General features: G+C 47.6%; 7 protein-coding genes across 7 annotated transcripts in view; 2 read left to right on the top strand and 5 right to left on the bottom strand.

Annotated features, from left to right (window-relative positions):
* Nucleotides 1-1163: 1163 nt before the first annotated feature.
* LOC117899449 lies at nucleotides 1164-9724 on the bottom strand. Its single transcript, XM_034809457.1, has 7 exons — nucleotides 9241-9724; nucleotides 4108-4193; nucleotides 3696-4037; nucleotides 3121-3178; nucleotides 2981-3052; nucleotides 2437-2919; nucleotides 1164-2373 (listed from the first exon to the last, which is right to left on the bottom strand). Exons 2-7 carry the CDS (start codon nucleotides 4117-4119, stop codon nucleotides 2246-2248), a joined length of 1095 nt encoding a protein of 364 aa, XP_034665348.1. The 5' UTR covers nucleotides 4120-4193; nucleotides 9241-9724; the 3' UTR covers nucleotides 1164-2245.
* Nucleotides 9725-10110: 386 nt separating this feature from the next.
* On the top strand, nucleotides 10111-10563 carry LOC117899453. The gene has a single exon (XM_034809462.1). It carries the CDS (start codon nucleotides 10223-10225, stop codon nucleotides 10553-10555), a length of 333 nt encoding a protein of 110 aa, XP_034665353.1. The 5' UTR covers nucleotides 10111-10222; the 3' UTR covers nucleotides 10556-10563.
* Nucleotides 10564-10609: 46 nt separating this feature from the next.
* LOC117899444 (nuclear hormone receptor HR96) lies at nucleotides 10610-14302 on the bottom strand. Its single transcript, XM_034809450.1, has 5 exons — nucleotides 13319-14302; nucleotides 12355-13259; nucleotides 11447-11656; nucleotides 11171-11383; nucleotides 10610-11110 (listed from the first exon to the last, which is right to left on the bottom strand). The coding sequence occupies exons 1-5, from the start codon at nucleotides 13965-13967 to the stop codon at nucleotides 10910-10912; spliced, it is 2178 nt and encodes a 725-aa protein (XP_034665341.1). The 5' UTR covers nucleotides 13968-14302; the 3' UTR covers nucleotides 10610-10909.
* Nucleotides 14303-14400: 98 nt separating this feature from the next.
* Nucleotides 14401-14923, top strand: LOC117899452 (ER membrane protein complex subunit 6). The gene is made up of 2 exons (XM_034809461.1): nucleotides 14401-14582; nucleotides 14658-14923. The coding sequence occupies exons 1-2, from the start codon at nucleotides 14450-14452 to the stop codon at nucleotides 14864-14866; spliced, it is 342 nt and encodes a 113-aa protein (XP_034665352.1). The 5' UTR covers nucleotides 14401-14449; the 3' UTR covers nucleotides 14867-14923.
* LOC117899451 (beta-1,4-galactosyltransferase 7) lies at nucleotides 14922-16042 on the bottom strand. The gene is made up of 3 exons (XM_034809460.1): nucleotides 15939-16042; nucleotides 15256-15871; nucleotides 14922-15192 (listed from the first exon to the last, which is right to left on the bottom strand). The coding sequence occupies exons 1-3, from the start codon at nucleotides 16033-16035 to the stop codon at nucleotides 14943-14945; spliced, it is 963 nt and encodes a 320-aa protein (XP_034665351.1). The 5' UTR covers nucleotides 16036-16042; the 3' UTR covers nucleotides 14922-14942.
* A 301-nt stretch (nucleotides 16043-16343) lies between these two features.
* Nucleotides 16344-17722, bottom strand: LOC117899447 (26S proteasome regulatory subunit 8-like). The gene is made up of 2 exons (XM_034809454.1): nucleotides 17493-17722; nucleotides 16344-17433 (listed from the first exon to the last, which is right to left on the bottom strand). The coding sequence occupies exons 1-2, from the start codon at nucleotides 17665-17667 to the stop codon at nucleotides 16382-16384; spliced, it is 1227 nt and encodes a 408-aa protein (XP_034665345.1). The 5' UTR covers nucleotides 17668-17722; the 3' UTR covers nucleotides 16344-16381.
* Nucleotides 17723-19338: 1616 nt separating this feature from the next.
* The window catches only part of LOC117899439 (mucin-19), a 37210-nt gene continuing 29214 nt past the window's right edge, over nucleotides 19339-27334 (bottom strand). The window contains exons 7-9 of the mRNA XM_034809443.1: nucleotides 23334-27302; nucleotides 20188-23303; nucleotides 19339-20118 (exon numbers count right to left, since the gene is read on the bottom strand). Of these exons, the coding sequence (XP_034665334.1) occupies nucleotides 20016-20118; nucleotides 20188-23303; nucleotides 23334-27302 (7188 nt within the window). The 3' untranslated portion in view covers nucleotides 19339-20015. The remainder of the gene's footprint in view (nucleotides 20119-20187; nucleotides 23304-23333; nucleotides 27303-27334) is intronic.

Below are 27334 nucleotides of genomic sequence, written 5' to 3'. Positions count from 1 at the left end.
ATCTAATTGTATTATAATTCTACTGGACAGTACAAGCATCACCTGAAGTTTTCAAATGAAAGTTTCTTTTTAACGAGAATCTAACATAAGCGCATATACATTATTATATATTATATATATCTATACATATATACACTCACACACACACACACACAAAAGCATAGGCACATGAAACACACACGCAGACTTAGGGGATTTATTTAATACATAATATGAAGCACACGCTGACAGCATCTACGAGCTAAGTATATCGCTAGAGGAGAGAACTTACCATACAATACGTGTAAAATAAGAAAAAGAATGAGTAAGTATGTTAAATATTGTTAAAAACGAAAGCAAGTCTTACCATGTTACACATAGAGGATGCAGGAAGGACTCACGTATCTTGATCCATTAATATTCTGTATATTGTTTGGCAGCGTTGAATGATTTCCTTTGAAATTCTGTTTGCTCAGCGTCGGAAATATTTCTTCATTCATGTAAGATATCAACTACACACAAAACAACACAAAACAAATCGAAACAAAGCTTCATTACCTGATTTTTTTGAGCAACTTACAACAACAAAAAAATAGTTTATTATGCAAAAAACAAAAGCCAATCTTAATCTTAATAATAGAACAAATTTTGTTATGCTGCATTTAGTTTGTATAATTTCCATTGGTGCTGGAAGATCATTGAAACATATTTAATAGCCAAGACATTAACGATAATAAGTCGAATCAGTATTCAGAAGAGAGCGAGCAAAACATGATATAGTGTATTTAATCAAAGTAGTTTGTTACATATCAGAATGGGTAAAATGAATATACACAGACGAGTACATCTCATAGAACACTTTCCATCGTGTTGCAGTGAAATTTTTATAAAATCATACAAAAGCGAGAACAAAACGCCCATAGAAAATGTTTGTATATCTTGTATGCACTTCATAAAACCATAAAACAATTTGAACATAGTCATGAAAATGTTTTTAAAACATCCCGTTTTTCGAAATATCATCTGCAAAAAGTTTTATTAAAACCTACGTGTAATACAATTATATACGAAAAGAAGTCATGTTAATGTATAATAAAAACGATCTTTGATAATAATGGATTTCAAATAAATAAGCAAATGTTTGATAATGAAACCAAACCCAACCTCCAATCATACAATGAAAAGTCAAGTCGGTTTCCAGCTTTCGTTCCCTCGTTTTTTTATTACAATTTTTCTTCCAATACGAGTATACATGTACATTGTAGTAGTAAATACAGACCATTTGGGTTATATAATTCAACAATACATATAGGAAAAACTTAGCCTTGAGCTACCACATACCACATGTACGAATGAGTTATAATTATTTTGTGTAAGAATTCAAGGGGTTTGAGTAGGATATAATAGGGGGAAGTTTTAGAGTTACATCCCGCATCAACTTATCGAACCGAATCGAACGAATATAGACTGGTTTTATTTTGCAGATAATATAAAATATATGTAAATGTGTGTACGATTATGTATTGTATGTATCTATGTACAATCATCTACGTAGTTTTTTGTTTTTCTTTGACTTTGGACCTTTTCAGTTATAGTTCTACATTCGTTCGTTCTCTGTTCGCTGTTCTTTCATCTCATGTCAGACTTATCCTTATGCGCCACCGTCAGAGAACTGTGTCTCTATGTCTGGGGAAAAAAATCGATCTCTATCAAATGCAAATTGTACGAGTAAAGCATTCCATGTCCTGTGCGTACTGAATGGGTGTCTTACTAAAATATATATGACTATATCTATATATATTATATATGTCTGTATATAGTACTTGCATCTGTGTGTGTATAGTCACCTATGTTTCTTATGATATCGAGTACATACATTTATCTTTCTTTATTGGGTTGCTCTGTAGCTGCAGTTGAGCTGTAACTATGTCCTAGGGCTAAACATATAAAGTTTATATAATAATATATATATTTATATATAGGTTTTAATGTATATAAGTACTTCTTTGAGTTTGTACGATATGTTTGTCCTAGGGAGAAGAGAAAACATTGCAAATGGAGAAGATACAAGTTACAAGTTACAAGTTACAAGAGATGCTTTATACGTGTGTGTTAGGGACGGTTTCTAGGTTCGTAAAGCGGTCACACTAGTGGAGAGACTAGCGGGGCAAAAAGGGTTTCGAGTATACAAGAATATATGTGTGTAGATAGAGCACCGACCCATCTCCAATCTTTGGTACGTTGCTCAGTTTAGATTTGGGTTCCCTCAGTAGGGATCTTCATTGCCGCCGGACGATACGCCGCATTTGGAGCGGAGTATGGCCGCCAGTCGCTGTGTCAGAGGTTCTGTGGGTGACTCCGAGTCGCTGCACGAGGCGGAAGGCACCTTGTTGCCTGTCAAACAGAGAAAAGTTAACGTTAAAATGCGAATTTTAAACCATTTGTTGAGGCACTTACCATTGCTCACATCCAAATCCGTTACCGTGGTGTCCTTCAGGCCAAAGCTCAGATTGACTGGCACAATATCGTCCTCCTCCTCCAGCAACAGGCTCGAGTAGGAGTGCGTGGTGTTGTCGCTGCGTCCGCCTCCACCGCTGGATGAGTTGCGCGAGGAGCCTGAATCATTGTGGCTATGGGAGTGGGAGTGGGAGTGGGAGTGGGGCACGGCCAGGCCATCGACAGCAGCCAGATCCTGTTGCTCATCGATCGGCAGCTCATAATCATCGCCACTGCTGCTGCTCTCCTCCTCACCCTCCACATCCACATTGTCAATCTCATCGTCGCCCCAGCCGTTGTCCTCCTCGGAGCAGTTGTTGCTGCTGTCACTGCCGTCGCCATCGCCATCGCCGTCACATTCAGCATCAGATTCATGCAAGTCCAGGGCCAGTTCGGGTGATGAAGATTTATTGTAGTTCTCATCGCTGTCACTGGATGTGGCCACTGCAGGATGGCACAGAATTATAAATGGAGCCTTAAGGCGGCAAAGGCTGTGCACACTCACCTCCCCGCAGCTTGTCCAGGATGAGCGGATAAAACTCCTTGGCCGTGCCATTGTTGGGCTCGTATTGGAGAACTAAATGGCAGAGGGAAGTATATCTATCATAAGTGCAAGCCACAAATACCTTTTTTCTCTCTACTCACTCAATTTGCAATATTTCAATGCCTTTTTGTAGTCCTTGAGCATGACGGCGGACAGGAACTGCAGGAGAAACAACGCATAAAATATATTTATATATAAAATATCAAACAATAAGCCGAATGCCATCAAATCCCTTTTGAAATTCTCATAACATCTCAACAACAATGGGCTCCTGCTACTGCTCCTCCTGCCCTGTTCCACTGGCCCACATTGGGCTGGAGGACACAAAAGTTGACTCTTCGCAAAGTTGAATGCGCTTGAAAGCAATTTATTAGCAATCAATACGCTGGCATGCAGAGCAGGAGGGTCGCGTAATCCTGCTGAGAAGGTCTTAAAATTAAATCCCCAATCTGTGCTGGCAGTGCAGCAATTTCGCATTTGCATAAGTTCTGTTGCATCTTTGTGCCAGAAGTGTGCCACACTCAGATAGTCAGATAAACGAAGGTACCCCAAGGGCACAAGGAGAGACCAAGGAGAGGCATAATCGCTCGATCTGTGGAGGGTTCTTGAGAGGTAACCTTTAGGGTATTGCGGTGGCATTGTGCAGTTTTATAGATCCATTTGCCTGTGCTCTTACCTCAGCGAGAAACTCTGTGGGCGCGGATATGCTCTCATCCGCATCTGTGTACTCGGACAGGCTCTGACTGAGGTCCTCGCTGGAAGCGGAAGTTGGCAGAGTGGACGCTGATGCAGCTGCTGCCGCAGCGGCTCCATTCATTATGTTTATGTTATTTGCTGTGGCCAACGTTGTCGGGCAGCCTGCTGCCACCCCACCTCCAGCTGCTGCTGCTGCTGCTGTTGTGGTTGTGGTTGGTGCCACACCTGCGCCCAGCATGCTCCCATTATCGTTGTCCGTTTGGCTGCTGTTCGGCTTGACCGCATAGACGCCGTTGCCATTCGATTTGTCCATGTAGAGATGCTAAAATGAAGAGGGATTACGACAGCTCAGATATGGTTTTATAAGACCTTAGGTAATGTTTGCTACTCACATTTGATGCCATGATCGATTTTTGTTCTTTAATTCTTATTTTGCGATTATATTTCTTGCTTTATTCAAGCATTCTTCGTAGTTAATCTGAAAGAAAACGTAAATTAAAGTTAGATCTTGATTGGCGGCTGACTGCAGCAATTGCTTTGCCTCTAATTGGATTGCCTCACCTTCGACCTTTGGCCCCAAAGGAGCTCGGAACTGCCTTTGGTTAAATGTTAAATGTCAAATGCTAATTTCACTACTTTCAGATCAGAGCGCAGACAACTCGTACTCCAACCGCCGAGATAAATTTAGCCAGACTGCAGGCAAAAAGCGAAATCAACTGTGGTCTGGCGCCCCCTTAGGGGGTCTTCCTTTTGCTCAACTAGTTGAATAAGGCTGCCTCGACACGCGAACATATTTGCATGACTGTGGGCTCTGCGCTCTCTCCCTCTGTGTGGCATGGGGCATGTGTGTGAAAAGTGGAAATGCACAGAATTGTTGGCGTTGTTTTGTTGCCCGTTTAATTGGCGCGCGACATGCGCCACGCCTGGAGCTATGCCACGAATGTTTGCCGCTGCACGAGTATCTGTATCTGTCTGCCCCATTCAATAATTGAAAGTTATGTGGAGTACTCCTCTCAAGCCCCCAAGGACTCGTGGCCCATCATTAAAACCAATAAATTTGCTTTACCGCTCGACAAGCTGAATGATTTACTTAACTGACTTTTGGCCAGGGTGCTGAGAGTCTGGCTGGAGTCCGACTGCAAAATCAATATCAATAATGGCATATCTCTCGACGTGCTGGGAAGTCATAGCTGACGTTGCCATAATTGCTTGTTTTCTCTGCTCCATACAGTGCTGTTTACGGTCCAAAATGGCACTTAATTGTATTTTATATCCAATGCATTGAATCCTAATTGCTTCGTTCCTCGTCTGCGTCTGTGTCTGCGTCTGGCGCTGTCTTTCCCAATGTCATTCTGTCCATCATTTGGTCTCCTTCTGGGGCTCTGTCTTTATAAACAACACGTCAGTCACTCAATTGTCTGCGATTTGTTTGCTTTTGCGCCGTTGATCCTTATTCACGTTTTTGGCATTTTCAAACGTCAGACTTGTCTGTGCGACCAGCCGTCAAAAGAACTCTCTAACCAAAAGTGAAATGTTTTCTATGTAGAAATATATGTACATACATATGTATGTATGTATGTGTATGTAGTACATAAGCTACACTGCTGCATTTACCAGTTGGCAAAATCTTTCCCAAACATGTTGCTCTTTAGTTGAGATTGCCAGAGAAAGCTTTCACTTTGGATTTGCCCCAACATGTGTTACAGTTCTCAGGACAGTTTTAGTTTTGTGGTTGTTTTCCCCTGTCCGTGTTTAAGTGTAGCTCAGCTAGAACCAGTAGCCAGTGGAATAACTAATTGCAAATACATGAAGTACCAGTTGGAGCAAAGTTTTAGCACAGAAGATTACTAACTTTATTGCAAAAAGCTGTCGCAGAAATTTACCCCAAATGCTCAACAGCCAGCGAGTTTCTGCCATTGAATCTGATCGAACTTGAGCTTACTGCGTGGCAAAATCATTTTCATTTGCATAATTAAAATGTCTGCGGGGAAATTGAATTTCCTTTGCTGACTGGCCACTCACCTTGCCCCAAGCAGCAGGCAACACACAGTCAGCCAGGCAACCCTTTGCAGAACGAACCAGAATTTAAAGTCAGCGAACCGGAAAGTAATATGTACAGGGTACATACATATGTATGTACATACATATATGTATGAATGTTATGTATTTTGTATGCGATGGGGTCAGTGCAGTAAAATTGCATGAAAAGTCATTACAGTTACTGCAATTCGGGGCTTGTCCAGTTTGAAAATGGTAGCGAATAATTTATAACAAAACACTTAAAAGCGACGGGCGATACGAATCCCAGGCTCGAACGTTTGCCAAATTGCCGCCCCGGTTTGGGGCTTATTTAGGCCCAAAACAACATGCAATATGTAACTGCTTTGCCGATGGCAATCCTGGCACTAGCCCAAGGAACAGGGGGAAGCAGTCTAAACCGTAGTTTCAAGTCCTTGCCATTGGCAAAAGTTAGCCGGGACACCACACGAACACGAGGCGTTAATGAGTTTTCCAATTTAATCAATTTTTTACCACGAAATTCGATGAACAATGTCCCGCTGGCACATCATTGACTGCGTCCTTGGGTTTGCTCAATAAAAAGCGAATTTATGATGACTTTTCAAACTGTAATAACATTTCGTTTTTTATTTATTTGTTGACATATCCCTTGTGTAGCTTCGGCACCTTACGTGGACTTGGAAGCGAGAGCTGGAATGGCGCCCAAATTGCCAGATTATAATGATCGCCCCAGAATGTTGTTATCGTTAGCTGTTAGCTGCTGCTGCAATTACGTTTTGCGGCACTTTGAGCGGCTGCCAAGCGTTGGCCATTGAGCCAGCAGACAGTTCACATATGTGCATATATTGGTACATAAATATACGTAGGACTAAGGCTGTTTAAAATGGCAAGTCGAAGCTGTAACTATAACAATTTTCATTGAATCTTTTACCATTTAGGCCGTGTTGTTGCATAAAAGTTCCTGAAATTTCTGCACATAAAAATATCTATACATATTTTCAATTTGTATTAAACTTTCTACGCCAAAGCACTATCAATTTCTTTTGCTTGAAAATCTACCGAAACTCCACCACCAAATTGAAGTGAAGTGAAATAAAAACTTTTACAACTGTTTAATACACAAAAAAAAAACAAAAAAACTTCTTGAACTGCGTTTAAGTGCTTCCTGTTTAAAGAAACTTTAAGACACGCTAACCCGAAACTCATATTCTGGCTAAAAATGAGAGAAATGTAAAGCATATTCTGGCCAAAAAATGAGAGCAATTTAAGGCTGCACTTTTTGCGGTGCTCCCACTATCATATTTCATAGTTTCATGGCATAGAAATGTACAAAAAAAATGAGCACAAGGGTCCCCGAGTAAGACTCTCCTTGCCGGACCGAAAAGTTGTCTATGAAAAGTTGAATTTGCCTTGCCACCCCCTAAGGGAACCCGCACAGGACGAGGATAATAAGCGGTTTGTTGTGGTCATTGCCTTTATAGGAATTACAATCGATATTCAGAGGCGGTTTGCTTGGATTGCTGGATGTTGGTATCTATTCGTGTATGGCCAAAACTGAATGCGGCTTAGATGGCCAATGAAGCGGAAAATAAGCAATTATGATACATACTTTACATAGCTAGATGGCAAACCATATATGGAACACCTCTGACAGGCGCATACGCAATATTTCCTTGGTTGTGGCTTTGCTTTGAGGTTTGCCTGAATCCACAGAAAATCCCAATGCAAAAAGTGCCCATACAATAGAACCAAACAATGCGGGGCTTTTCAGGAGAATATTGCGCATTGTCAGTGCGTGGTTTTGTTCCACGTTCTAATGGCTTGTACAATGTGCATATGTATGTACAAATATATTATATACTTGGTATATAGTGCACATCGTTGGTCTGTTTTTGTGTCGACTTGATGCACTCAGGCAGTAGTCACCTCCGCTAAGCCACAGCCACTAGGAGCAGCCACTCATACTCGTGTTCATTCACCGACTCACGGGCGCATAAGTCGCTCAAGTGGTAATTAAAATTATACCAACAAAGCGACAGCTCTTGGGCCAAGAAAGACACACCAAGGGGGGTGGCTGAGGGTGAGCGCTGATGTAGCCCCTGGCTGTCACAGAAAGCAAAGCGGAAACGTTGTGACCAAGAGAGTCTCCTCCTGCAGCCGACTGCGACACACACGCTAACAAGTTGCGGCTGTTCACACACACACACGCACACAAACACACGTTCAAAGTGCATACACCAAAAGCCCAGAGAGTAGGCTAAGTCGAGACTCTCGACTATGAAATACCCATTACCACCAACATAACCTGAGATACATTCCCATGAAAGTGATTTTTAAGTTTCTTCAAGTTCTCCAAATGGTAACGAAATCTTATGCACAAAATAATAAACTAAACTAAGTCCAAAGTCTAACATAAATTTGCATTTTGCACACATTTCAGTGATCACAATATACCCTTGTAGCGTGCATAAAAATACATTTACTCATACAACGGCGCTTTGACAAGTTGAAATATTTATGAGCGCCCGTCGACTCGACCTAAAGACGCTGGGGACAAGCCAAGAAGAGCCTAAAACAAAACGAGTACACAGTACACACGGCAAAAGAAAAAAAAAATAATAGTGAAAAGAATACTATAAATTATACTACGTACTATGTGTATGTGTATATTGTATTATTGAATCGTTCCAACTTTTGGTATAAAGCCCAGATCAATTTCATGAAGATAGATCCGTTTCTTGCAGGCTTGCTCACATAGCGCCATAGTCTTATATCTATTCGAGCCATATGCGATGCATTTTAATACTGTTCTTTCACAACGGTTCGTGTCTTCGGTGTAGTAGTATACGACGATCCTTCTACTACAATCTCCCGTGCCAATGGGCTTTTGCACGCAATCGGGACTTATGGCAGGGACCAACAGGGCATGGCAAATCATGAGGAAGATCACCAAGAGTTTCATGTTCCGCTACGTTTCGAGGGCAAATTCAAACAAAACGACTGCAAGATCGACAAGAACTGCTTGGATAAGTAAAACTAATGCTGTGACTAAATTAATGCGCTGACATAACGTTGAATTAGCTGAGATTTTTTCAGAGTTAACACGATACGAGTATTTTGCTTAAGTCTCTTCAACATTCTGCACTCAGTCTCTGCTCCAAAACATCACAGAATGCCTCGGATATGTGGATTCAAACTGGAACTCAGCTTAGCATTATATGAACACCTCTCGGGTTTCGAGTTGATCGTTTAGTGCATCATTAAAAATAATCTACTGTGCAGAAAATTTCGAGTGCACGGCCACCGTTGCTGCATTCGAGTGGCAGAACTAAACCCATACAAACATATGTACATATGTACATATATACAAAAATTATAATTAAATGCGAATATTAAGCAGGTGTAGGTGTAGCTACCGCCAAGGGCGAATCTTAGTGCGTCTGGCCGGGACGGCAGGCAGTCTACCATAAATTGTATGGACTTGCTGACAGGGCAGGGTGGCCTACCTTCAAAATATTTACGAGTTGTGGCACCTCCTTGCGGCTGCGGCCTCAACCAGGTAGTGCATCCTCCAGCTTCGCTCTTCCGCTGCTGCTGCGTTGCTGGCAAGTCCCAGGCTTAATTAGCAGCAAGTCCCCGGACTGTCCTCGAATTAAAGATTCAGCGGTGAGGGGCAAAACTAATTAACGGTTGGTTAGCGCGTGTGTTTTTCTGGGCTACTACGCAGCTGGTGCTGGCAATTTTGCAACTGTACAACTAACTGTTCCTGACTCTCGCTCACCACATAAACACACACACACAAACAAAGCCCTGCGATGGGCTCTTCGGTTTTCGCTTTTGGTTCAATTTGTTGCACAATTTCGTGGAATATAATCTTTGTTGCAGAGGAATATGCAAACACTTTTTCTCTTTGGCTGGCTCAAAATTGTTCCGCCTTTCTGCGTCGCAGTTTCGCTTTTATTAACAGGAGTCGACGACTGAGCGAAATGTCCTTTTTATACACACTTGTTCGCTTTTATTTTGCCAAGGCGAGAGCTTTTGCTGCTCTCTCTGGTCGCTCTCTCAAAAGCAAAGAAACAGTTAACATTTCTCTCGGGGTTTGTTTTGTGTTTCAAGTAAGAAAAGCTCTTTTAGTTACAGGGTGACCCATGCTGAGCGGCTTTTGCACGGTGAAGAAGAGACAATTTACGCAAAATAACAAATCGTTTGCCACGATATCATCAAGAAAATGTTCATAATTTCTGTTAGGCATCGTATGTACTACTATTTATTGCTTTAAGTTTGACCGAGTGACTGAGTTTGCCTCAACAAATATTGAAAACTACACCCAGATTTGTTATAAATCGGATCACCATATCGTTGGATCTTTCAAATATCGATTCATAGTGACAAAATTCATACTTTCATTTGAGATTGAGTAGCTAAATATTTTTAAATTACAAAAAATATATAAATATTGTAGTGAATTGTTCAGATTTCATTTACATTATGGACAAGCAAACCTTTGAGGATCTAAAAGCCTTTGAGCGTCGCTTGGGAGAAATCGTCTCAAGCCGGAGACAGACTGCGCAGTACTGGCGTCCTATCGTCCTCGGTGAAATTGTCTGCAGCGTAATTTGTGCACTCTTCTTGTTGGATAACCCACACAATATTAGTTATCTATCAATGATGCTCCTGTTGGCTCTGCTGGTGCCTATTTTTTATGGCATCAAGCTCCTGGAAAAGAAGATAATTCTAGGACGCTATCGCATGGTGTTGAACGAATATGCCTTGGACGTGAGCGAAGATGGCAAACTTATTATCCAAAATAATCGCATATAGACATATTCGGACCGCGAATTGTTATTTATATTGTTATTAAATTGTTGTTCGTGTTTTCATTTGAGTTTAGTTTTATTTGAAACTAATTAAACGGTGTGTACATTACATTTAGATTGTGTTGCTTTGCACTTGTATCCTAAATATGCTCTCTTTGATGTAGAAATATAAAATCTATATAGTATTTGCAAATCTAACAATCACATTCGACTAAAATCTAACAGTATAAGCGACAGATAAAAACAAAAATCAGTGAGCGACGCACAATTACGATTAAAAACAACAACAACTACAGCTCACTGATTCTCCATTATAGCAGGACGGCCGGCACATTAGATGCCCGGCGGTGTCCGGTTTTTAGTGATTTTTCAAATCAAATATTTCACGCAGCAGAGGCTCCACCTGGGATGGGTTAACATTTAAATAGACATTTATAATGAATTTATTCAGACGCTCCACATCTGAAATCTTTTGGATTAGCTTGATAAACGCATTTTTCGCCTCACAGCCAGAGTAAACACTCTCCAAATATCTTCGCAGAAGATAGTAGTAGGAATTCTGCAAAACCAAAAAACTATTCAAATATTTCTTATATTTAAATACCCAAAGAGGACGCACCTGTTCCAATCGAATCACGTCTTTGTGTATCACACGGGATCGTGCTGAAGTGAACAGGACAATGGCGCACATTATCAATATGATGTTCTCATCCATGCGCCACTTCTCATCAAAGGTGGTTATAAATTTCTGATGTTCCTCATAAATATTTCCTTCGGCGAACTTCAGCAGGTCAGTACGTATGTTGCCCATGTTCTCTTTGGTGTGTGGCACCTGGAAAAGAAAATTAACAATTTATATTCATGGAAAGTCGTGTTAAAGAATTGTCTGCCTTACCTTCCATGCATTGCGATCATCGTCATAGATCATTGCCGAACGCATTATCATCATTTCGGTGCAGCCGCCTTTTAGCAGGGCCACCTGGTCCTCCTGGCACATGTCACGGAATGCACTTATCTTCTTGGCCATCTTGATTAGCCGCTTAATGGCCACAGCCGTCAGATTGATCAGCTGCAAAAGCTTCGGATTATGCCGTGTGTCGTCAGGCTGGGGTTGAACAATAAAATATAACGCACAGGTGGCCCATTATTATCGCACAAAACATTAGAGGGATTGTTGTCTATGATATTGTGACTCAGTCGCATGGTGCGGCACATGCTTATCACAGCGCCAAACACCTGCGTGCTCCACATTTCGTAGAAAATGTATCGTATTCCCTAATTAACAATAATAATGAAATGTGCTAATTGCGATGAATAAACGTTGAATAAACGGTGCGAAGCAATCGTCAGCTGGGTGGCTCATGAGCGCCTGCTGCCTGCTGTTGATAATGGGTGATAATGCCAGGCCATCCCATCGTTTGTCGCTGCCCGCGGCTGATAAAGCCACTGTCTGGTTGGGTCGCCCCAGACTGGAAGAGAACGAGCGAGCGAGCGCGCGAGAGACTTCACTTTTATGGCGAAGATTATTCAATGTTGTGTTTACATTTTGGAGGAGCGCTTTGCTGGGCACACAGAAACACCTCGGAAGTGACATGTCAATGCGATACGCACGGCACTGACTCACGTCTCTCTGTGGTCTATGCCAGGTGCTGAATATATATAGCGAACGCCTCTGGCACTGCACGATTAGATAAGCCGGGCCCGGGCACTGTTAAGAGTTATAACTAAAATAATGAAGGGGTGCTTGGTGGAGCTAATGACTTTGGTGGTGGTAGTGATGGTTGTTCTGGTGCTTTTGGTCACCTTTATGCGATCGTCGCCCATCATCAGGGCACTTAGATCCTCGTCCACGGGATCGTAGAGAGCTTCGCTGGCCAAGCGCAGTTCACGCAGCTTCATTTGCTCAGCTTCGTTCAGTTCGCGGTCCATGTGCAGGCTCGATGGAGCGCAAATTGGCTGCTGTGGCAGTTGCTGCTGCTGGTTGTTGCTTGAGTTCGGATTGCAGCCACTGTACGACTGTCCCCCCATGTAGGACATCTCCTCCTTTATCCGCGACGCAGCCTGTATGCTGTTGAACGCCTGATACTCGATCCGAATGACCTCCGACAGCACAGACTCAATCGAATTGATGCTGAAGTCACTGTCCAGACTGGGCTCATCGTTGTAGTTGGTCTGCATGAACGTCTTGAGGTCAAAGTCTGGGGAATTGGCTATGTCGGGCAGTGGATGGCTGCTCGATGTGCTGGGCTGTTCACTGCCCATGGGGTTCGAGCTGGGCGAATGGTACTGCAAGTCGTGGGGCGAGCTGGCGCTTGTGTGGACTGGCGAGGGGCTCCCGCTGCCCAGCATCGACTGTATAACCGTGTCGACGCGTTCACTGGCTGGCTTCCCAATCCGTTCCGACTCTGGTGCCTTGTCCAGCAATGGCTTGCGGTCCGTTAATTGGGCAGTGTTCGTGCCGCCACTTAAGATGCGATTGACAATACGCAGCGCCTCCGCTGGCGTGTTCATGAACTTGTTCATGATATCAATGGCATCCTCCGGCGAGTGCATCAAGTTCTGCATGAATTCCACCACATCGGCTGGCGAGTCGACAATCTTTGAGATAATCTCCACCCCATCCGTGGGGGAACTCATGAACTTTGTGAATACTGTCAAAGCGTTGAACGGCGAGTTCATAAATTTACTTATGATCTTCAGCGCATCGCCTGTAAAGATATGCACGGGATGAACATTAAATAAAGTGTTTGTCATGGTCTGCACCTACCTGGATAGTCAATCAAGTGGGAGACCAGTCGGAGGGCATCCTTCTGGGAGCCAATGACCTTCTCCATCACCGAAATGGCCTCCTTTTGGGTGCGCATCAATTTATTAATGGCCTGGGACGCACGATCCGGATCGGAGACAATCTGTTCCACGATTTTATCGGCCGTCATCAGCAGCGGATTTATTTCGCTCGAGGACCGTCCAGCCACACAGCCATTGGCGCCGCCGCTCTCCACCGACCCGCAGCTCTGCGAGTCCTGCGATCCGGAGTACAGCTCCAAATTGCTGCTGCTGTCTGCCTGGGCCTTGCTGTCATCGGGATCCGAGGCACCGTCCCCGCCGGTGTGCTCCATCATGCGGCGTTTGGCGCGATTGTTTTCGATTTTGCGCCGCTTGATCAGCTTGTCCTCCTCGGACATGATGTTCTCGCTCTTCATGCCGATGTCCAGGCATTTTTTCAGGCGGCATTTTTGGCAGAAGCGCCTCGTTACCACTGTGATGTCACAATTCTGGTTAAATGGACAGGTGAACTGTTTCTTGGCCAGCGCATTCCGCCGAAAGAATGCCTTGCAGCTCTCGCAGGTTACCGCGTTGAAGTTATAGCCCAGGGCCTTGTCGCCGCAGACGGCACAGTTTTTTGGCGGTGACATGTCACGCAGCACACAGCACAGCTTTCAGCTCTCAATTAGAATTCTGATTGATTTTTTAATTGCTTTGGCTTTTGTTGTGGCCTCCTGCTGCTGGTGCTGGAGGTGGTTTTTGGTGCGGGGGGACTGCCGTAAGGTAAAAGCACTTGAAATTCGTCAACAGCTACAACTGACGCTGCTTGTCAACATATTATGATCTACATTAAATTTATTGATTGCACATAATGGCCCTATAGCACGCAGAAAATCACTAGTATTCGTTATCACCACATAATTTTTTTTAATTTGTCCAATTCTAGCCCAAAACCCAATAACAACAAGCCGCGCGAACACGCGAATGGCAAATAAACGCAGTTGTGAGTAAAGCGAGTGTAACTATCGATAAAGATACTCCACTGCCATCCCTAAGTCGATAATATTCGATTGCATTCGGTTTCGCAGCTGAGAATTTTTTTCCGCAATTAAACAATAAATTATTAATTAAAATGAATCGTGTAAAGACCACGCAGTCGAAGACTGGCGAAATCATAGCCTACAGCGAAGGAGCAATTCGCAACAACATATCTGCCGTCGAATACTGCCGGACATCGATGGCCGCCATCTCGGGCTGCGCCGCTGGTAATTGACACTGATTGGACCCCCACCAAACATGCGCCAGTCCCCATTCATGAATGAATGCAATCTTATTTCTAGGTATCTTGGGCCTGAGCGGAACACTGGGATTCCTCTTCTACTTCCTGTCGGTGTTTGTGCTGTGGCTGATGGTGCTGCTGAAGTCGGGCACGCAGTGGCGCAAATACTTCATTAGCCGCAGCAACCTGCTGACCAACCAATTCATGGGCGGCCTTTGCACCTACGTGCTCTTCTGGACATTCTTGTACGGCATGGTTCATGTGTATTAACTTTGCGCATTCACAAACAAATAGAACAATAAACATAAGATTTGACTAGGCAATACACAAAAAGGAGACACTGATTCTAGGTTTGTACAACCGATGCGGCCGCCGCTGTACCCGAGCAGTCGCACCATGGAGTTTTATTTACATCACAATCAAGCATAATGTTCAGCACGGTTATGTCGATCCCGTCGATTGTCAGTCCCTGCACCTTGAGTATTTTGTACTTGACGTTGTCGAGACCCGTTTTGTGGTCCCGCTTGCGGGTCATCTCCTTTTGATTGAAGCACTTTTGAGTGTCCCGCTTGCGATGATGGCGATTGTGAATATGGCTGTGAAGATAACAAGCAGTTAAATGACATTACGAATGGATTAATGTGGATGTTTGTGCCTACCCAAATGTGTCGTTGACGCCAGTCTTAATGTTTTGTGGTCGCGTGACCTGCAGTCCTGCATCCCGGATGCGCACGAAGAACTCATCGTCCTCCAGACCCCAGCCCCAATATTGATTCGACATGCCGTTCATTTTCTGAAAGTGCTCACGCCGTACCAGCAGTATCCCACCCACAAAGTTGTCGTAGTGATATTTGGGATGCAGCTTTGGCCCGGCAATGTGCAGGGGTCCCAGGTTGCTGGGATATTCGTAGAGCAGATCGTCGTTGCGCGGCAGCAGGTCGACGTCGTGCATGGCAATATAGTCGTAGACCTCGTGGCAAAACTGGAAGCCCACGTTGATGAGGGAAGCGCGATTAAAGCGGAACCTGTCCACCTGATTCAACAGGAATATGTGATGGGCAACACCTTGCCGCTTAAGGAAACCAGTGATATGTGGCACGAACTGCAGCAGCTCCTCAAAACGGTCACGGAACGGCACCAACACAGCCATCTTGTGGGCCGCCGTGCTGTGGTCATGCTCCTGTCCCTTGGGTGCGGGCGTCACAGGCGCTGATTTCTGCACTGGTCCACTTCCCACGAGTTTCGCCAATGGATTTGACAGCGGGCATATGCAATCTATAAAAAGGAGCAACGCCAGTCAGTATTTATAGAATCCATTCATGTCAGCGTGCGACCTACTCACCTGAGCCCAGCGGCATTAAACTTAGAACCGCAATGCCGCCCAAGCAGAAGGACAGGCCGCAAACAAAAACCCAATTTATGGTGGATATATTAACCATTGGAATTAGCTAATTTAGGCTGTCCGTCAAGCTAACAACTGTGTCAAATCCATAGGCACAAGCTAAAAACTATTAATATTTATACAATTTCAGGTGCTAATGATTACTGCCTATCGAATGCAAGTCGAGTATGTATTCGATGACGAGTCAGCTGTTGCATGCGGTCGATAGGCACCATGCCACCTTTTGAGCGACACGTTTGAATACGTGTAACGGTAAGCCGATTCCAGGTGTAATTATTTGATTAATTAATTAATAAACTTCAACACAGTCACTTCTCTCTCCAAAGCATATATTATGGATGAATCTTATGATAAACTAGTGCTACAAACTGCAGGAAGCAATACTACTTCCAGAACTTCTTCACGGACATGTTCTTCTCGGAGTCCTTTTGCATCACCTTGGAGACAGCCATCTCAAAGTCTTCCTGGGTGACGTGGACGCGGCGCTCACGCAGTGCATACATGCCAGCCTCGGTGCAGACGCCCTTGACCTCGGCACCAGAGGCGCCTGGCATCAGCTCGGCGATCTTGCGCAGGTTAATGCCACGTGTGAGGTTCATCTTGCGCGAATGGATCTTCAAGATGTCAAGGCGAGCCTCCTCATTGGGTGGCGGAAACTCGATCTTGCGGTCGACGCGGCCGGGACGCAGCAAAGCCTGGTCGAGGACGTCAATGCGATTGGTGGCCATGATCACCTTGATGTTCTTGGTGGCCTCGAAGCCGTCCAGTTGGTTCAGCAGCTCCAGCATGGTGCGCTGCACCTCGGAGTCACCCCTGCCGGTCTCCATGCGAGACGAGCCAATCGAGTCGATCTCGTCCATGAAGATAATAGACGGAGCGTGCTCGCGCGCCATCACGAACAATTCGCGCACCATGCGCGATCCCTCGCCGATGAACTTCTGCACCAGCTCCGAGCCTGAGACGCGTATGAAGGTACACTCGGTGTGGTGGGCCACGGCGCGTGCCAGCAGAGTCTTGCCGGTGCCGGGAGGCCCGTACAGAAGCACGCCCTTGGGCTGCGCTATGCCGAGGGCGTCGAAGAGCTCTGGATGCTTGATGGGCAGCTCGATCACCTCCTTGATCTCCTTAATCTGCTTGTCCAGGCCACCGACCATCTCGTAAGTGGAGTCCGGCACCTTCTCAACCAGCATCAGTGACACGAGAGGATCCACCTTGCTGGGCAGGATCTTGTGCAGGGTGTAGCTGTCGGTGCGCAGCGCTACGCGGCAGCTGGGCACCACGTCCTTAATGTTGATGTTCTTGTCCACATCCACCACGTACTTGCCCTCAGGGTGCACCTTCACCAGCACCTTTTCCTTGTCCATGGCCTTTACCACTTCGCCCACGTAGCTGCCATGCTCCTGCAGCAGCTGCAGTTCCTCGCGCAAGAGGCGCACTGTCGTGGAAAATCAGTGGAGAATCAGCAGTGTCTCTACCAGCAACTGGACTACTTACCCTTCGCATTAAGCTCGTTGCGCTGCGCCTGCAGGCGGCGCAAATTGGCGTTCTTTTCGGCCACGGTAAACTGCAGCTCAGAAATCTTTTGCAAGAAGTAGGATTGAAATCCCGGACCTTTGTCGGTCTCACAAGTGGCGGCCATAAGCCCAATATCAACATCCATCTTCATCATGACTCAAAAATTCGAATCGAATCGTACAATTGTTTTAATTTGGCACCCAAAAAAAATGTTTGCAAATTTGAGCTGCTGCCCTTTTTTTTCAGATGAGACGACAGTTTTTACTCAGTGTTGGATAATTACTGACAGTTGGTCGAGTGTTAATTAATGTTTTCTTTTTTTAAATAAGCACTGCCCGCCGCAAATCTGTTACCAGAAAATTTGTGGTAGAAAAAATGTCCTAACGGTTTTAGCAGCTAGTACTAAGTCAGATAAAAAAAAAATGTTTCTAGCAGTATGGGCCATGTACATGTTAGTGTGTTAAAGGTGTGTACTGCATGGCGTTGCACCGCTCAAACAGCTGTTTTGGTTTGTTTACTTTGTGAAAACTTGTGAAATGTTTATAAAAGTGACTTAAAAGTGGATGTAGCCAGGAAAATACTTCCAGTGGAATGTTGTCGCCATTAATTTAACCCAGCCGCATGTTAGGTTTTAGTTTTTTGCTCTCCATTTTACAATGTTTATGGTTTGTTTGCCAGCAAGCGGTGGTTCCGCATGTCTGTCAGTGATTTCACAGCGAGTAGTTTTTTTCCCCAATTGAACTCTTTGTTGTACATTTCAATAAAAAGCGTTGTATTTATTTATTAGATTACAAAGAAAAGCTTGCATATATAAATTATGATAAGGTATGGAAACACAAGAGCTGTTCTTAAAAGACATATCAAATAAATAAGATCTAAATTAAAATTTATTTATTTATTTTTAAAATTAAATACTTAGGCCTACAACTATATTTAGAGATTATATAAATCTAATTGATGTTCGTGTGATTGGGTTTCACAGCATACACCGCTAAAGCTCAAGTGACTGAAATTTCAAATTGTGTTGTTGTTGCTACTAATCTATACTACGACCAATGTGTATATATCAGCGCGCGGCTTGCTGATAGTTTAAAAAAATAGTTTACAAAGTTAATTGCTACGTTAATGTGTTCTCCTCTACTGTGTTGGTTTTTTGATTTTCAGTCAGTCGAGCAATAGCGATTGCCGACAGTTTGTTCGTTTCCATATTTTTAGTTTCCGTCTTCAGTTGATCTAAAAAATTCTATGATGTAGACTAACATTGTGACTGTCGCCACAAATGCATTTGCATGTGCGTTGGGGGGTATTGCAAATGCATTGCAGCAAAGTACAAAGTTCATTTCAATCCGTTTAAAAACTATGCAATTCGTGGTTCGTTTCTTGTAAAAATTGCTATAAAAACTAGTTCGTTCGTTTCTTCCATTTTACACGTATTGTATATATAAAAGTATAAAAGCTTGGAATAGTTCATAGAAGATACAATTTCTCTCAACTCAATTCAATTCAATTCAACTGATCTGATCTGATCCTGGGATTGATATTGATCTCATTGTGCGCGTGTTACAGGCGGATTTCGTTGTTCTTGCAACAAAAGAAGACTAGAAGCAACAATTATACACAAAAAAAATAATAATAAAGTGACTAAAATACTATAAAAGCGCATTGAAGAGAAGTACAAATATTGCTATTTTTTAAATAAAAACAAACAAAATGAAACGCTTTGCTTGGTTGTTTGCCGTGGCTCTTCGTAACGCCATTGATTGTGTTTCTGGGGAGGCTTTCTAGTGTTAATCTATTTGATGCTTTGCTTGGGGGCTGTGTGGGGTTGCTTTTGCTTTTTGTGTGTTGAGAGTCTCCTGAAAGCGATTTGTATATGGCGGCGGGCACAATGAACGACTTTACAAGGCACGCGCGACGGTTGGTTGGTTGCTTGGCTGGGGTGTGTGTGTGTGTTATACAAAATACAAATACAAAATACATAAGTAATTCATTTTAAGTGAGCGCGTCTCTAAATTAATTGCACCTATACTATGTATACAGTACAATATCACTGTTTGCTTCGTCACCAAATAACCTAATCCGAAAGCAAATTGCCATAATTTAAATCAAATTGAAACAAAGAGTGCAAAAATATAATTGATTCCTATTGCATATCGATACAGCAGGGCTCGGCACGGCCGCTCTGCCGCGGTGCTGCCGCTCACGCACACTAATACCAATGCCAATGCATTGCAATGTTCCGTTGTGATTGCACGCGTGCCGAGCCTTGCGGTACAGTGTCCCTCATTAGTTTTGGCACCTAGGTATACGTATACATATAGTACATACGTTTTGATAAGGTTCTGATTCTGATACTGGGTTCTGGGGTTTCTCTTTCTGGGTTTCTGTTTCTCTGTTAATTGTGTTCTGGGATTGGTTCGTCTGCTTTTGTTGTGTGATTGTTTGTCTGCAGTGCTTAAACATTAGTTAAAATTATATTTAGTGAGCATGGCTGTTGGTGGTTCATCTCTTGCGGCCCGCCGCAGTGGTGGCCATTATTTGCTGCATAGTTGGACCGGGAATGCACTGCTGTGGATCGCATTGCATCTGGCCATCGCCGCCGCAACTGTAAAGAATTTAACAGAAAGAGAATTAGCAACAGTCTGGCAGCACTGTTTGCTGTTTTTGTACTCACGTGCAGCGCATGCAGGGACCCGTTTTCGACTCAATAACCTGGCCAACCTGGTATGTACGATTGTCCATGAGGCAACCCTCATTGCTCACATTGGTACTGCTGCTTAAGCCTGTAAATAGCGGTGGCAGAGTGGTCGTGGATGTGGTTGTGCTCGTCGTTATGTTGAGCACAGCGGCCATGGAGACGGGACACTCGTAGCGCGGGCAGCAGAAGCCTGAGATGGGCTCCTCGTGGCAGCCGGCAATTGGCGGCGGGCAAGACTGCTGCAGGCAGATGATGTCGCTCCTAAAGCAGAAGCAGAAATCGCAGGGATCGTCACGTGGTATTTGCTGTGCGGAAACGTAAAGTTTGCCAGCGTAGCGACAGGTGCCAGGACCAAACACATCCTCATCATCGTACTCGTCCTCGTACTCGGGCGCATGTCCATAGGGTGGATGTGTAATGGCACTCGCTGCTGTCGTGGAGGAGCTGGTGGTGCTGCTCGTGGTGGTTGGTGCCTCAGTGCTCTGCTTGGCTGTGGTAGTCGCCTCTGTGGCATCTTCCTCGCCCACACGTCCATCAATTGCTGGACTCTTGGTGGAGCTTGGCAGGTGCGCAAACAGTGGATGCATTGTGGTAATAATTGTGGCAAGATCTGCCTGCTCTGTGGCAACATCCTCGCTGGAGGTCTCCGACGATGTCTCATCCAGGGCTGCAGGCGTGGTCGTGCTCTGTGGCAGCTCTGAGACGACTGCAGGCACTTCAGCTTCGGGCTCTTCGGTGTCGGACTTCTTGTCTGTCTCCTCGGACTCCTTGTCTTCGTCCTCCTCCTTCTCGGCCGCCTCTGTGACTGGTGTCTGATCCTCCTCGGATTCAACGGATTCCTCGCCTTCTTCAGTGGAGTCCAAGCTTGGCTTGACAGCGGGAGCTGCCGTGGTCCTGTCCGTTTGTGGCTGTTCAGTTGAGGTCTTCTCGATGACTTCCTTCTCCAGTTCGGGTGACGCTGTTTCCGGCACAATGTCAGCCTCCGTGACGGCGGCTTCAGATGAGGTTGCCTCTGTAGATGAAGCGGCTTCAGCTGGGGTTGCTGGCGCGGCAGTTGGTGGCTTCAGTTTGGCACCAGCTGCCGACTGATCCGTGGTATCCTCAGCATCAGCATCAGCAGCGCTGGTAGCTGGCTCCGTGCTCTCTTCTCCCACAACTTCGGAGACAGGACTGCTGGACTCAACATCGTGATCCACGGGGGAGACTGTTGCTGGCGTCTTGTCATCCTCTGTAGCAGGAGCGGCAGTCTGGGACATGACATCGTCCATGGGCTTCGTGTCGATCTCCTCAGCAGAAGGCACATCGACAGGAGCAGCAGTAGAATCAGCTTCAGGCAGGGTAGGAGCAGCAGTTGAGGAATCAGTTTCGGCTGCGGCTGGAGCGGCAGTTGAGGAATCAGCTTCAGGCACAGCTGGAGCAGCAGTAGAGGCCTCAAGCGTTGCCTCCGTCTGATCCTGTTCTGCCTCGGAAGTGGGCGCTGCTGTGGAGCTTTCAATTGGTGTCTTGGCGGCGTCCTGTGGCGTGCCAGCTGCTTCCTGCTCGTCGGCAAGTGGTGACACAGTGGTGGCTGTCGTTTCATCCTTGGTGTCGGACACAGCTGGACTGCCAGCGGTGGTGACATCAAGCTCATCCTCATCCTCAGCCTCAGCCTCTGACACCTTATCGGCAGCGGGTGTGCTGACGGAAGTGGCTGCTGTGCTCGTTGGTTGCTCAGACTCATCCACAGTGGGTGCGGCTGTTGGGGCAGCTGCCTCATCGATTGGCTGCTCGTCGGATGCATCGGTGGGAGGAAGCTTCGTGCTCGATTCGACTTCCTGTTCATCCTTTTCAGATGTGGCAGGAGTAGCGCTGGCTGCGAGCTCTTCATCGCTGTCCTTGGTGGGAGCAACAGTTGTAGAGTCCACGGATGGTTCCTCCTTGTCGGACGTTTCCTTGATGTCTGTGGCAGGTGTAGCGCTGGGTGTGAGATCTTCCTCCTCCGCCTTGGTAGGTGCAACTGTGCTAGAGGCCACAGCGGGCTCCTCCTTTTCGGAAGTTTCCTTTTCGTCTGTGGCAGGTGTGGCAGCGCTTGGCGTGAGCTCCTCATCTTGCTCCTTGACGGGCGCAACTGTGGTGGAGTCAGCCTTGTCCTCTTCCTCCTCCGCTGCTGGCGCAGTTGTGGCTGTTGAAATATCTTCATCTCCCAGTTGTGGCACTTCCGTTGAGGCTTCAACTTCCGTTTCCTTCTCTGGCTCCTCCGTCGCTGGTTTCTGGGCATCTGTGACAGATTCCTCCTCCTCTTCGCTGGATGGCGCTGCAGTTGTGGGCTTCTGAGTTGGCAGCAGTTTCTTTGTATCGACGGCAGCTTCAGTGACACCAATGGCAGCTTCGGTGCTCTCCTCATCCTCAACGGATGTCGCAGGTTTCTGCTCGTCGGCTGGCACTGAGGCGGGAGCAACGGTGGTGACTGTGCTGTCAGTTGGCACTTCAGTGGACGCTTCGGGTGTCTTGTCCACTGGTGCCTGGGCAGTCGACGAAGGCTGTTTGTCTTCGGGCACCTCTTCAGGCTGGGATTCGGTTGATGGAACAATTTCATCGCTGGATTCGGTGGATCCTTCGGCAGGAGCGGCAGTTGTGGCAGAGATTTTATCTTCGGGCTGGTCTCCAATTTTGTCTGCTGGAGTTGCCAGCTTCGTTGGTGCCTCAGTGGATTGATCCTCCTCTGCTGGGGTCTCGCCTTCGGTTGGTTTCTCTTCATCGATTGGTTTCTCTTCCTCCTCGCTTGGCTTCTCCTCCTCTTCAGAGACGGGGCCAATGGTGGTGATATCCGAATCAATAGCAGCAGCTGGCGCCGAGGTGACTGCAGGTTCCTCCTTCTCGTCCAGGCTGGGAGCAGCAGTCGATTCACGCTCCTGCTCTGTGGATGCCTCAGTGGATGAAGGCAGAACATCGCCAAGTTTTGGTGCATCGGAAGGTGCAGCTGTTGCTGTTGCTTCCTCCTCTTCCTCTGTGGAGGTTGTGGGTACTTCAGGCTTCTGCTCTGCCTCCTGGGCAGGCGTTTTGTCGGTGGATACATCTTCGATTTCCTCGTCAGTCGCTGGAGATGAAGCTGCCGATGGGCTGGCTGTAGAGGGACTGGCAGCTGAAGGACTAGCAGTAGATCCTTCAATGTCAGACTCCTTCTCTACATCTGTTTCCTTTTCTTCCTCGGGCTTCTCAGTGCGTTCTTCGTCAGCAACAGGAGCAGCAGTTGCAGCTGCAGTCTCATCCTGCTCTGGCTCGGAAGTAACTCCAACTGAGGGCGTCTTCTCATCAGAGGGAGCAGCTGTTGTGGCTTCGACTTCAACTTCGGTTTCGGGAGATTCCTCGCTCTCATCAGAGGCGGGAGTTGTCGTCGATTGCTCAGCGGACACCTCCTTGTCGGCAGGAGAAGCAGCAGTTGTGGCAGGAGCAGGAGTTGTGGTACGATCAGATTCAGGCTCGATCTCAGCAGATGTGGAAGATGATTGCTGTTCGTCTTCAGCCTTCGAGGGAATGTCAGTGGTGGCGGTCGGCTCTTCGTCAGAAGTGGGTCCAACAGATGGGGCACCGGTGGCAGTCTCTCCAACGGAAGGAGCAGAAGTGGCAGTCTCTGCCAGCGTTGGGGCACCTGTGGCAGTCTCTTCCTCTGGCTCGCCTCCCAGCAGCGTCTTTTCTGTGCTTTCTGGTGTCTTGTCTTCATCGGAAGAAGACTCAGCAGCAGGAGCAGGCGTGGTCGTGGCATCGCTCTCGATTCCATGGGGAGAGACGGTCGCAATTGGTGTCTCATCAGAGGTTTCCTTCTCACCCTCAGCGCTGGGTTCGGTGGTTGCCACATCATCCTTGGCTGGCTCCTTTTCTGGCTCTGCCTCAGTACTCGTCTCCGCATCGTCGGGCTGTGTCTCTGGCTTGGCGGCTGGCGCTCTGGTGGGCAATGCTGGTGCACCTCCTTCAATCGCCGAACGCTCTGTCGTGGCTGGCAGCTCATCCTCATCATCCGAACTGTCTTCGGCAGAGGTCGCTGGCTCCTTCTCATCTGAGGGAATCTTCGCTGGCGCAACTGTTGTGAATTTGTCCAAATCTTCGATGTCCTCCTCGACGGATGCGCTGGTCGATGGCTCGGGCGTCTTTTCGGTCTTTGGTGACTGCGTGGAGGAAGTGGACTCTGGAGCATGCACTTCCGTGGAGGATTCTGTGGACTCTTCCTCGGATACGGCAGTGGTGGCTGGAGTGCCTGCCTCGACATCAGCAACTGGCGCCTTAGCTCCCAGAATTGCTGACTCTTCGGTGGTTTGGGGCTCTTCCTCGGAGGGTTTCTGCTCTTCTTCCTCTGAGGGTTTCTCTGCCTCCGTTGGTTTCTTCTCATCTTCCTCTGTGGTGATGGGAGCTGTGGTTGTGGCTGCCGATTCATCTTCAGTCTCCTTTTGGGCAGGAGTTGTGGCTGCCTCTTGAGACGGCTTCTTGGTGGCCTCAGCTGTGGTTGGCTGCTCTGTGGCTGCGCCCTGTGGCTCCTTCTGTTCCTCATCATCCTTGGGCTTCTGCTCGGGCTCCTTGTCAAGAGGTTTCTGTTGCTCTTCCTCCTCAGTCTCAGTCTCAGTTGTGCTTGTGGCAGTCGTGGGCTTGGCCTTGTCCTCATCGGACTCAACAGCTGGCTTCTCGGTTGCCTTCTGTGTGGAAGCCTCAACCTCCTGTGGCTTGGCTGTGGAAGCCTCAACCTCCTCATCGGGCTTGACATGCGAAAGTGGCTGCTCGGTAATGCCCGTGGGCATGATGACATCCTTGGGTATTTCCTCGGTGCTGCTGGCACTCGACTCATCCTCATCGATCCTCTCAATGGGCTTGGCAGTCGTCTCCTCCTCATGGCTCTCCTCGCAGATGTAGGTGGGACAGCAGCCAGCCAGCAGATCGGAGGACAGCACACACTTCTCGCGGTTGGCGGGCTCCTTGCACTCCATTTGCTGGCAGGACACCAAACTGCTGACGCACTTGCAGGACACATCGCAGGGCGTGGTGGCTGGCACATTCGTGTTGTTGGCAAAGGTCTTGCCCTCCACCAGGCAGTCGCCTTCTCCGGGTATAGCAGCGGGCAGATCCATGGCGGGCATTGCCTCCGAGGAGCTCTGATCCTCGGCACTGGGTGGCAGGGTTGTCGGCTGCTCTGAGGCCACAGCTGGCACTGTCGTTGGTTGCTCCTCTCCGCTGGGTGAGACGCTGCTCGATGGCTCCACTTCGGCCAGGGGTGTGCTCGTGGACTCCTCTGGCTTCGTTGGCTCCTCCTTGATGGCCTTTTCTGTGGCATCTTCGGCAGTCTCCGTGGAGTCCTTCTCCTCGCTGACAGGTGGCAGATAGACGGGCTTTGGCTTGTCGGTGGAGATCTCTGCGGCTTCATCGGGAGCTCCTGAGGTTGGCTTGATGTCGGCCTTGCCTGGGGCTGCATCGGTGCTTGTCTCCTCCTCCTCCTTCTGCTCGTCCTGTGCCTTGTCTGTGGTCTCCTCTGGCTGTTTCTGCACCTTGTCTGTGGTCTCCTCTGGCTGCTCTTGCTCCTTGTCAAGTGGCGTGCTGGTGGCTGCCTCAATGTCGGCCTCCTCCGCTTCCGTGGAGGTTTCCGCAACAGGCTTCTCTGTGGCAATTGGCTGCACAGGGCCGGTCTTGAAGGCATCCTCGGCAGGACGCTCTGTGGCTGCATCCACGCTGACTTCGGTAGCCTGCTCATCGCTCTCAGTGGCTGTCTCATCCTTGTCGCCAGCAAGTGCCGGTGCACTGGTGGAGCTGGATCCAAGGGCTGCCTCGGTGGATGAGGCGTGGATCGGTGTGGCAGCTGTGGAGGCGCCTTCCTCTGTCTCCGTGACTGGCTCCTCGTCCTGTTCGGCTGTCAATTCAGTTGAATCATCGATCAGCTCGGTCTTGGGTGTGGTTGCCTTGACAATCTCCTTCTCATCCTCCTCCTCCTCCGCACTGACTGGAGTCGTTGGTGCTGCAATCGCCTCCTCCTCGGTGGATGTTTTGTCGGCTGGGGTGGTGGCTTTGCTAACTTCTCCCTCTGTGGAGGAGGCATCAACCGGAGCTGCTGTTGTGGGCTGTGCAATGTCCTCAGCGCCTTCGCTGCTTGAGGGTTCGGCGGTGCTTGTGGTAACCGAAGCGGAGTCGATGTCCTTGTCAGCTTCACCCTCGCTCGTAGGAGCGGGCGTGCTGGCCTTGGCAGTCTCATCCTCCGCTGGCGTGGTGCCCTTGATGAGCTCCTCTTCGCCCTCGCCCTCGCCGCTTGCCTCTTCCGTGGATTCGGTGGGCTTGGCTGCTTCAATCTCATCACTTTCCACCACTGCGGGTGTGGGTTTGGCTGCCTCATCGTCGTCAGAGCTGACTGCTGGGGCAGCTGTTGGCTTGGCTCCCTCATCCTCAGCGGTTTCTGTTGGTGCCCGAGTGGCCTTGACCTCTTCCTCGTCTTCAGTGCTGACTGCTGGAGCAGCTGTGGCCTTGACCTCTCCCTCATCTTCGTCGCTTGCCGCTGGAGCTGCTGTGGGCTTCTCCTCCTCATCTTCAGCGCTGACTGCAGGGGCAGACGTTGGCTTAGCCTCCTCTTCCTCAGTGCTTTCTGCTGCTGCAGTTGTGGGCTTGATGTCATCCTTCTGAGCGCCCTCCGCAGACGCAGGCGTTGGCTTGACTTCATCCTCCTCGCCGCTGCCCTCCTCAGTGGTGGGTGTGGCCTTGGTCTGATCCTCCTCGCCGCTGCCTTCCTCGGCAGGTGAGGGCTTGGCCGCTTCCTCTTCATCGCTCGATCCCTCGGCAGGTGCAGCAGTAACCTCTTCATCGGTGGAGGCTGGAGCTGTGGTGCTGACCTTGAGGATATCTTCCTCGGGACTGGCCTTGGCTGGCGCTGGAGAGGTGACCTTAACGATCTCCTCCTCCTCCTCCTCCTGCTCGGTGCTGTCCTGCTGAGCGGGCGTCGTGGGCTTCGAGACATCCTCTTCGCTGCTGCCCTCGGGCTCGGGCGTGGTGACAATCTTAACGATGTCATCCTCATCCTCCTCGTCGCTGGCTGCGGTGGCGGTCTCCGTGGATGAGGCATCAGTGGCTGCTTCAGTGGAGGTGGAAGAGGGTCCGGTTGCTGCCTCAGTCGTGGAGGAAG

The sequence above is a fragment of the Drosophila subobscura genome, chromosome O (assembly GCF_008121235.1).
Source record: "Drosophila subobscura isolate 14011-0131.10 chromosome O, UCBerk_Dsub_1.0, whole genome shotgun sequence".
Classification (NCBI taxonomy): Eukaryota; Metazoa; Arthropoda; class Insecta; order Diptera; family Drosophilidae; genus Drosophila; species Drosophila subobscura.
Note: the sequence above shows the minus strand (reverse complement) of the source record. Positions and strands in the feature narration are given on the sequence as shown.

What these genes read in the sequence shown, in the direction of transcription:
- LOC117899453 (XM_034809462.1), top strand. Translation starts at nt 10,223, where the DNA reads ATGGACAAGCAAACCTTTGAGGATCTAAAAGCCTTTGAGCGTCGCTTG.
- LOC117899452 (XM_034809461.1), top strand. Translation starts at nt 14,450, where the DNA reads ATGAATCGTGTAAAGACCACGCAGTCGAAGACTGGCGAAATCATAGCC. An exon ending in CATCTCGGGCTGCGCCGCTG is followed by an intron (nt 14,583 to 14,657) that starts GTAATTGACACT and finishes TCTTATTTCTAG; the next exon opens with GTATCTTGGGCCTGAGCGGA.
- LOC117899447 (XM_034809454.1), bottom strand. Translation starts at nt 17,667, where the DNA reads ATGATGAAGATGGATGTTGATATTGGGCTTATGGCCGCCACTTGTGAG. An exon ending in CAACGAGCTTAATGCGAAGG is followed by an intron (nt 17,434 to 17,492) that starts GTAAGTAGTCCA and finishes TTTCCACGACAG; the next exon opens with TGCGCCTCTTGCGCGAGGAA.
- LOC117899451 (XM_034809460.1), bottom strand. Translation starts at nt 16,035, where the DNA reads ATGGTTAATATATCCACCATAAATTGGGTTTTTGTTTGCGGCCTGTCC. An exon ending in TTTAATGCCGCTGGGCTCAG is followed by an intron (nt 15,872 to 15,938) that starts GTGAGTAGGTCG and finishes TCCTTTTTATAG; the next exon opens with ATTGCATATGCCCGCTGTCA. An exon ending in GGCGTCAACGACACATTTGG is followed by an intron (nt 15,193 to 15,255) that starts GTAGGCACAAAC and finishes TTATCTTCACAG; the next exon opens with CCATATTCACAATCGCCATC.
- LOC117899449 (XM_034809457.1), bottom strand. An exon ending in CCACAGAGTTTCTCGCTGAG is followed by an intron (nt 3,179 to 3,695) that starts GTAAGAGCACAG and finishes TTTCTCCTGCAG; the next exon opens with TTCCTGTCCGCCGTCATGCT. An exon ending in ATTGAAATATTGCAAATTGA is followed by an intron (nt 3,053 to 3,120) that starts GTGAGTAGAGAG and finishes TCTGCCATTTAG; the next exon opens with TTCTCCAATACGAGCCCAAC.
- LOC117899444 (XM_034809450.1), bottom strand. Translation starts at nt 13,967, where the DNA reads ATGTCACCGCCAAAAAACTGTGCCGTCTGCGGCGACAAGGCCCTGGGC. An exon ending in ATGATCGCAATGCATGGAAG is followed by an intron (nt 11,384 to 11,446) that starts GTAAGGCAGACA and finishes TTTCTTTTCCAG; the next exon opens with GTGCCACACACCAAAGAGAA. An exon ending in ACGTGATTCGATTGGAACAG is followed by an intron (nt 11,111 to 11,170) that starts GTGCGTCCTCTT and finishes TTGGTTTTGCAG; the next exon opens with AATTCCTACTACTATCTTCT.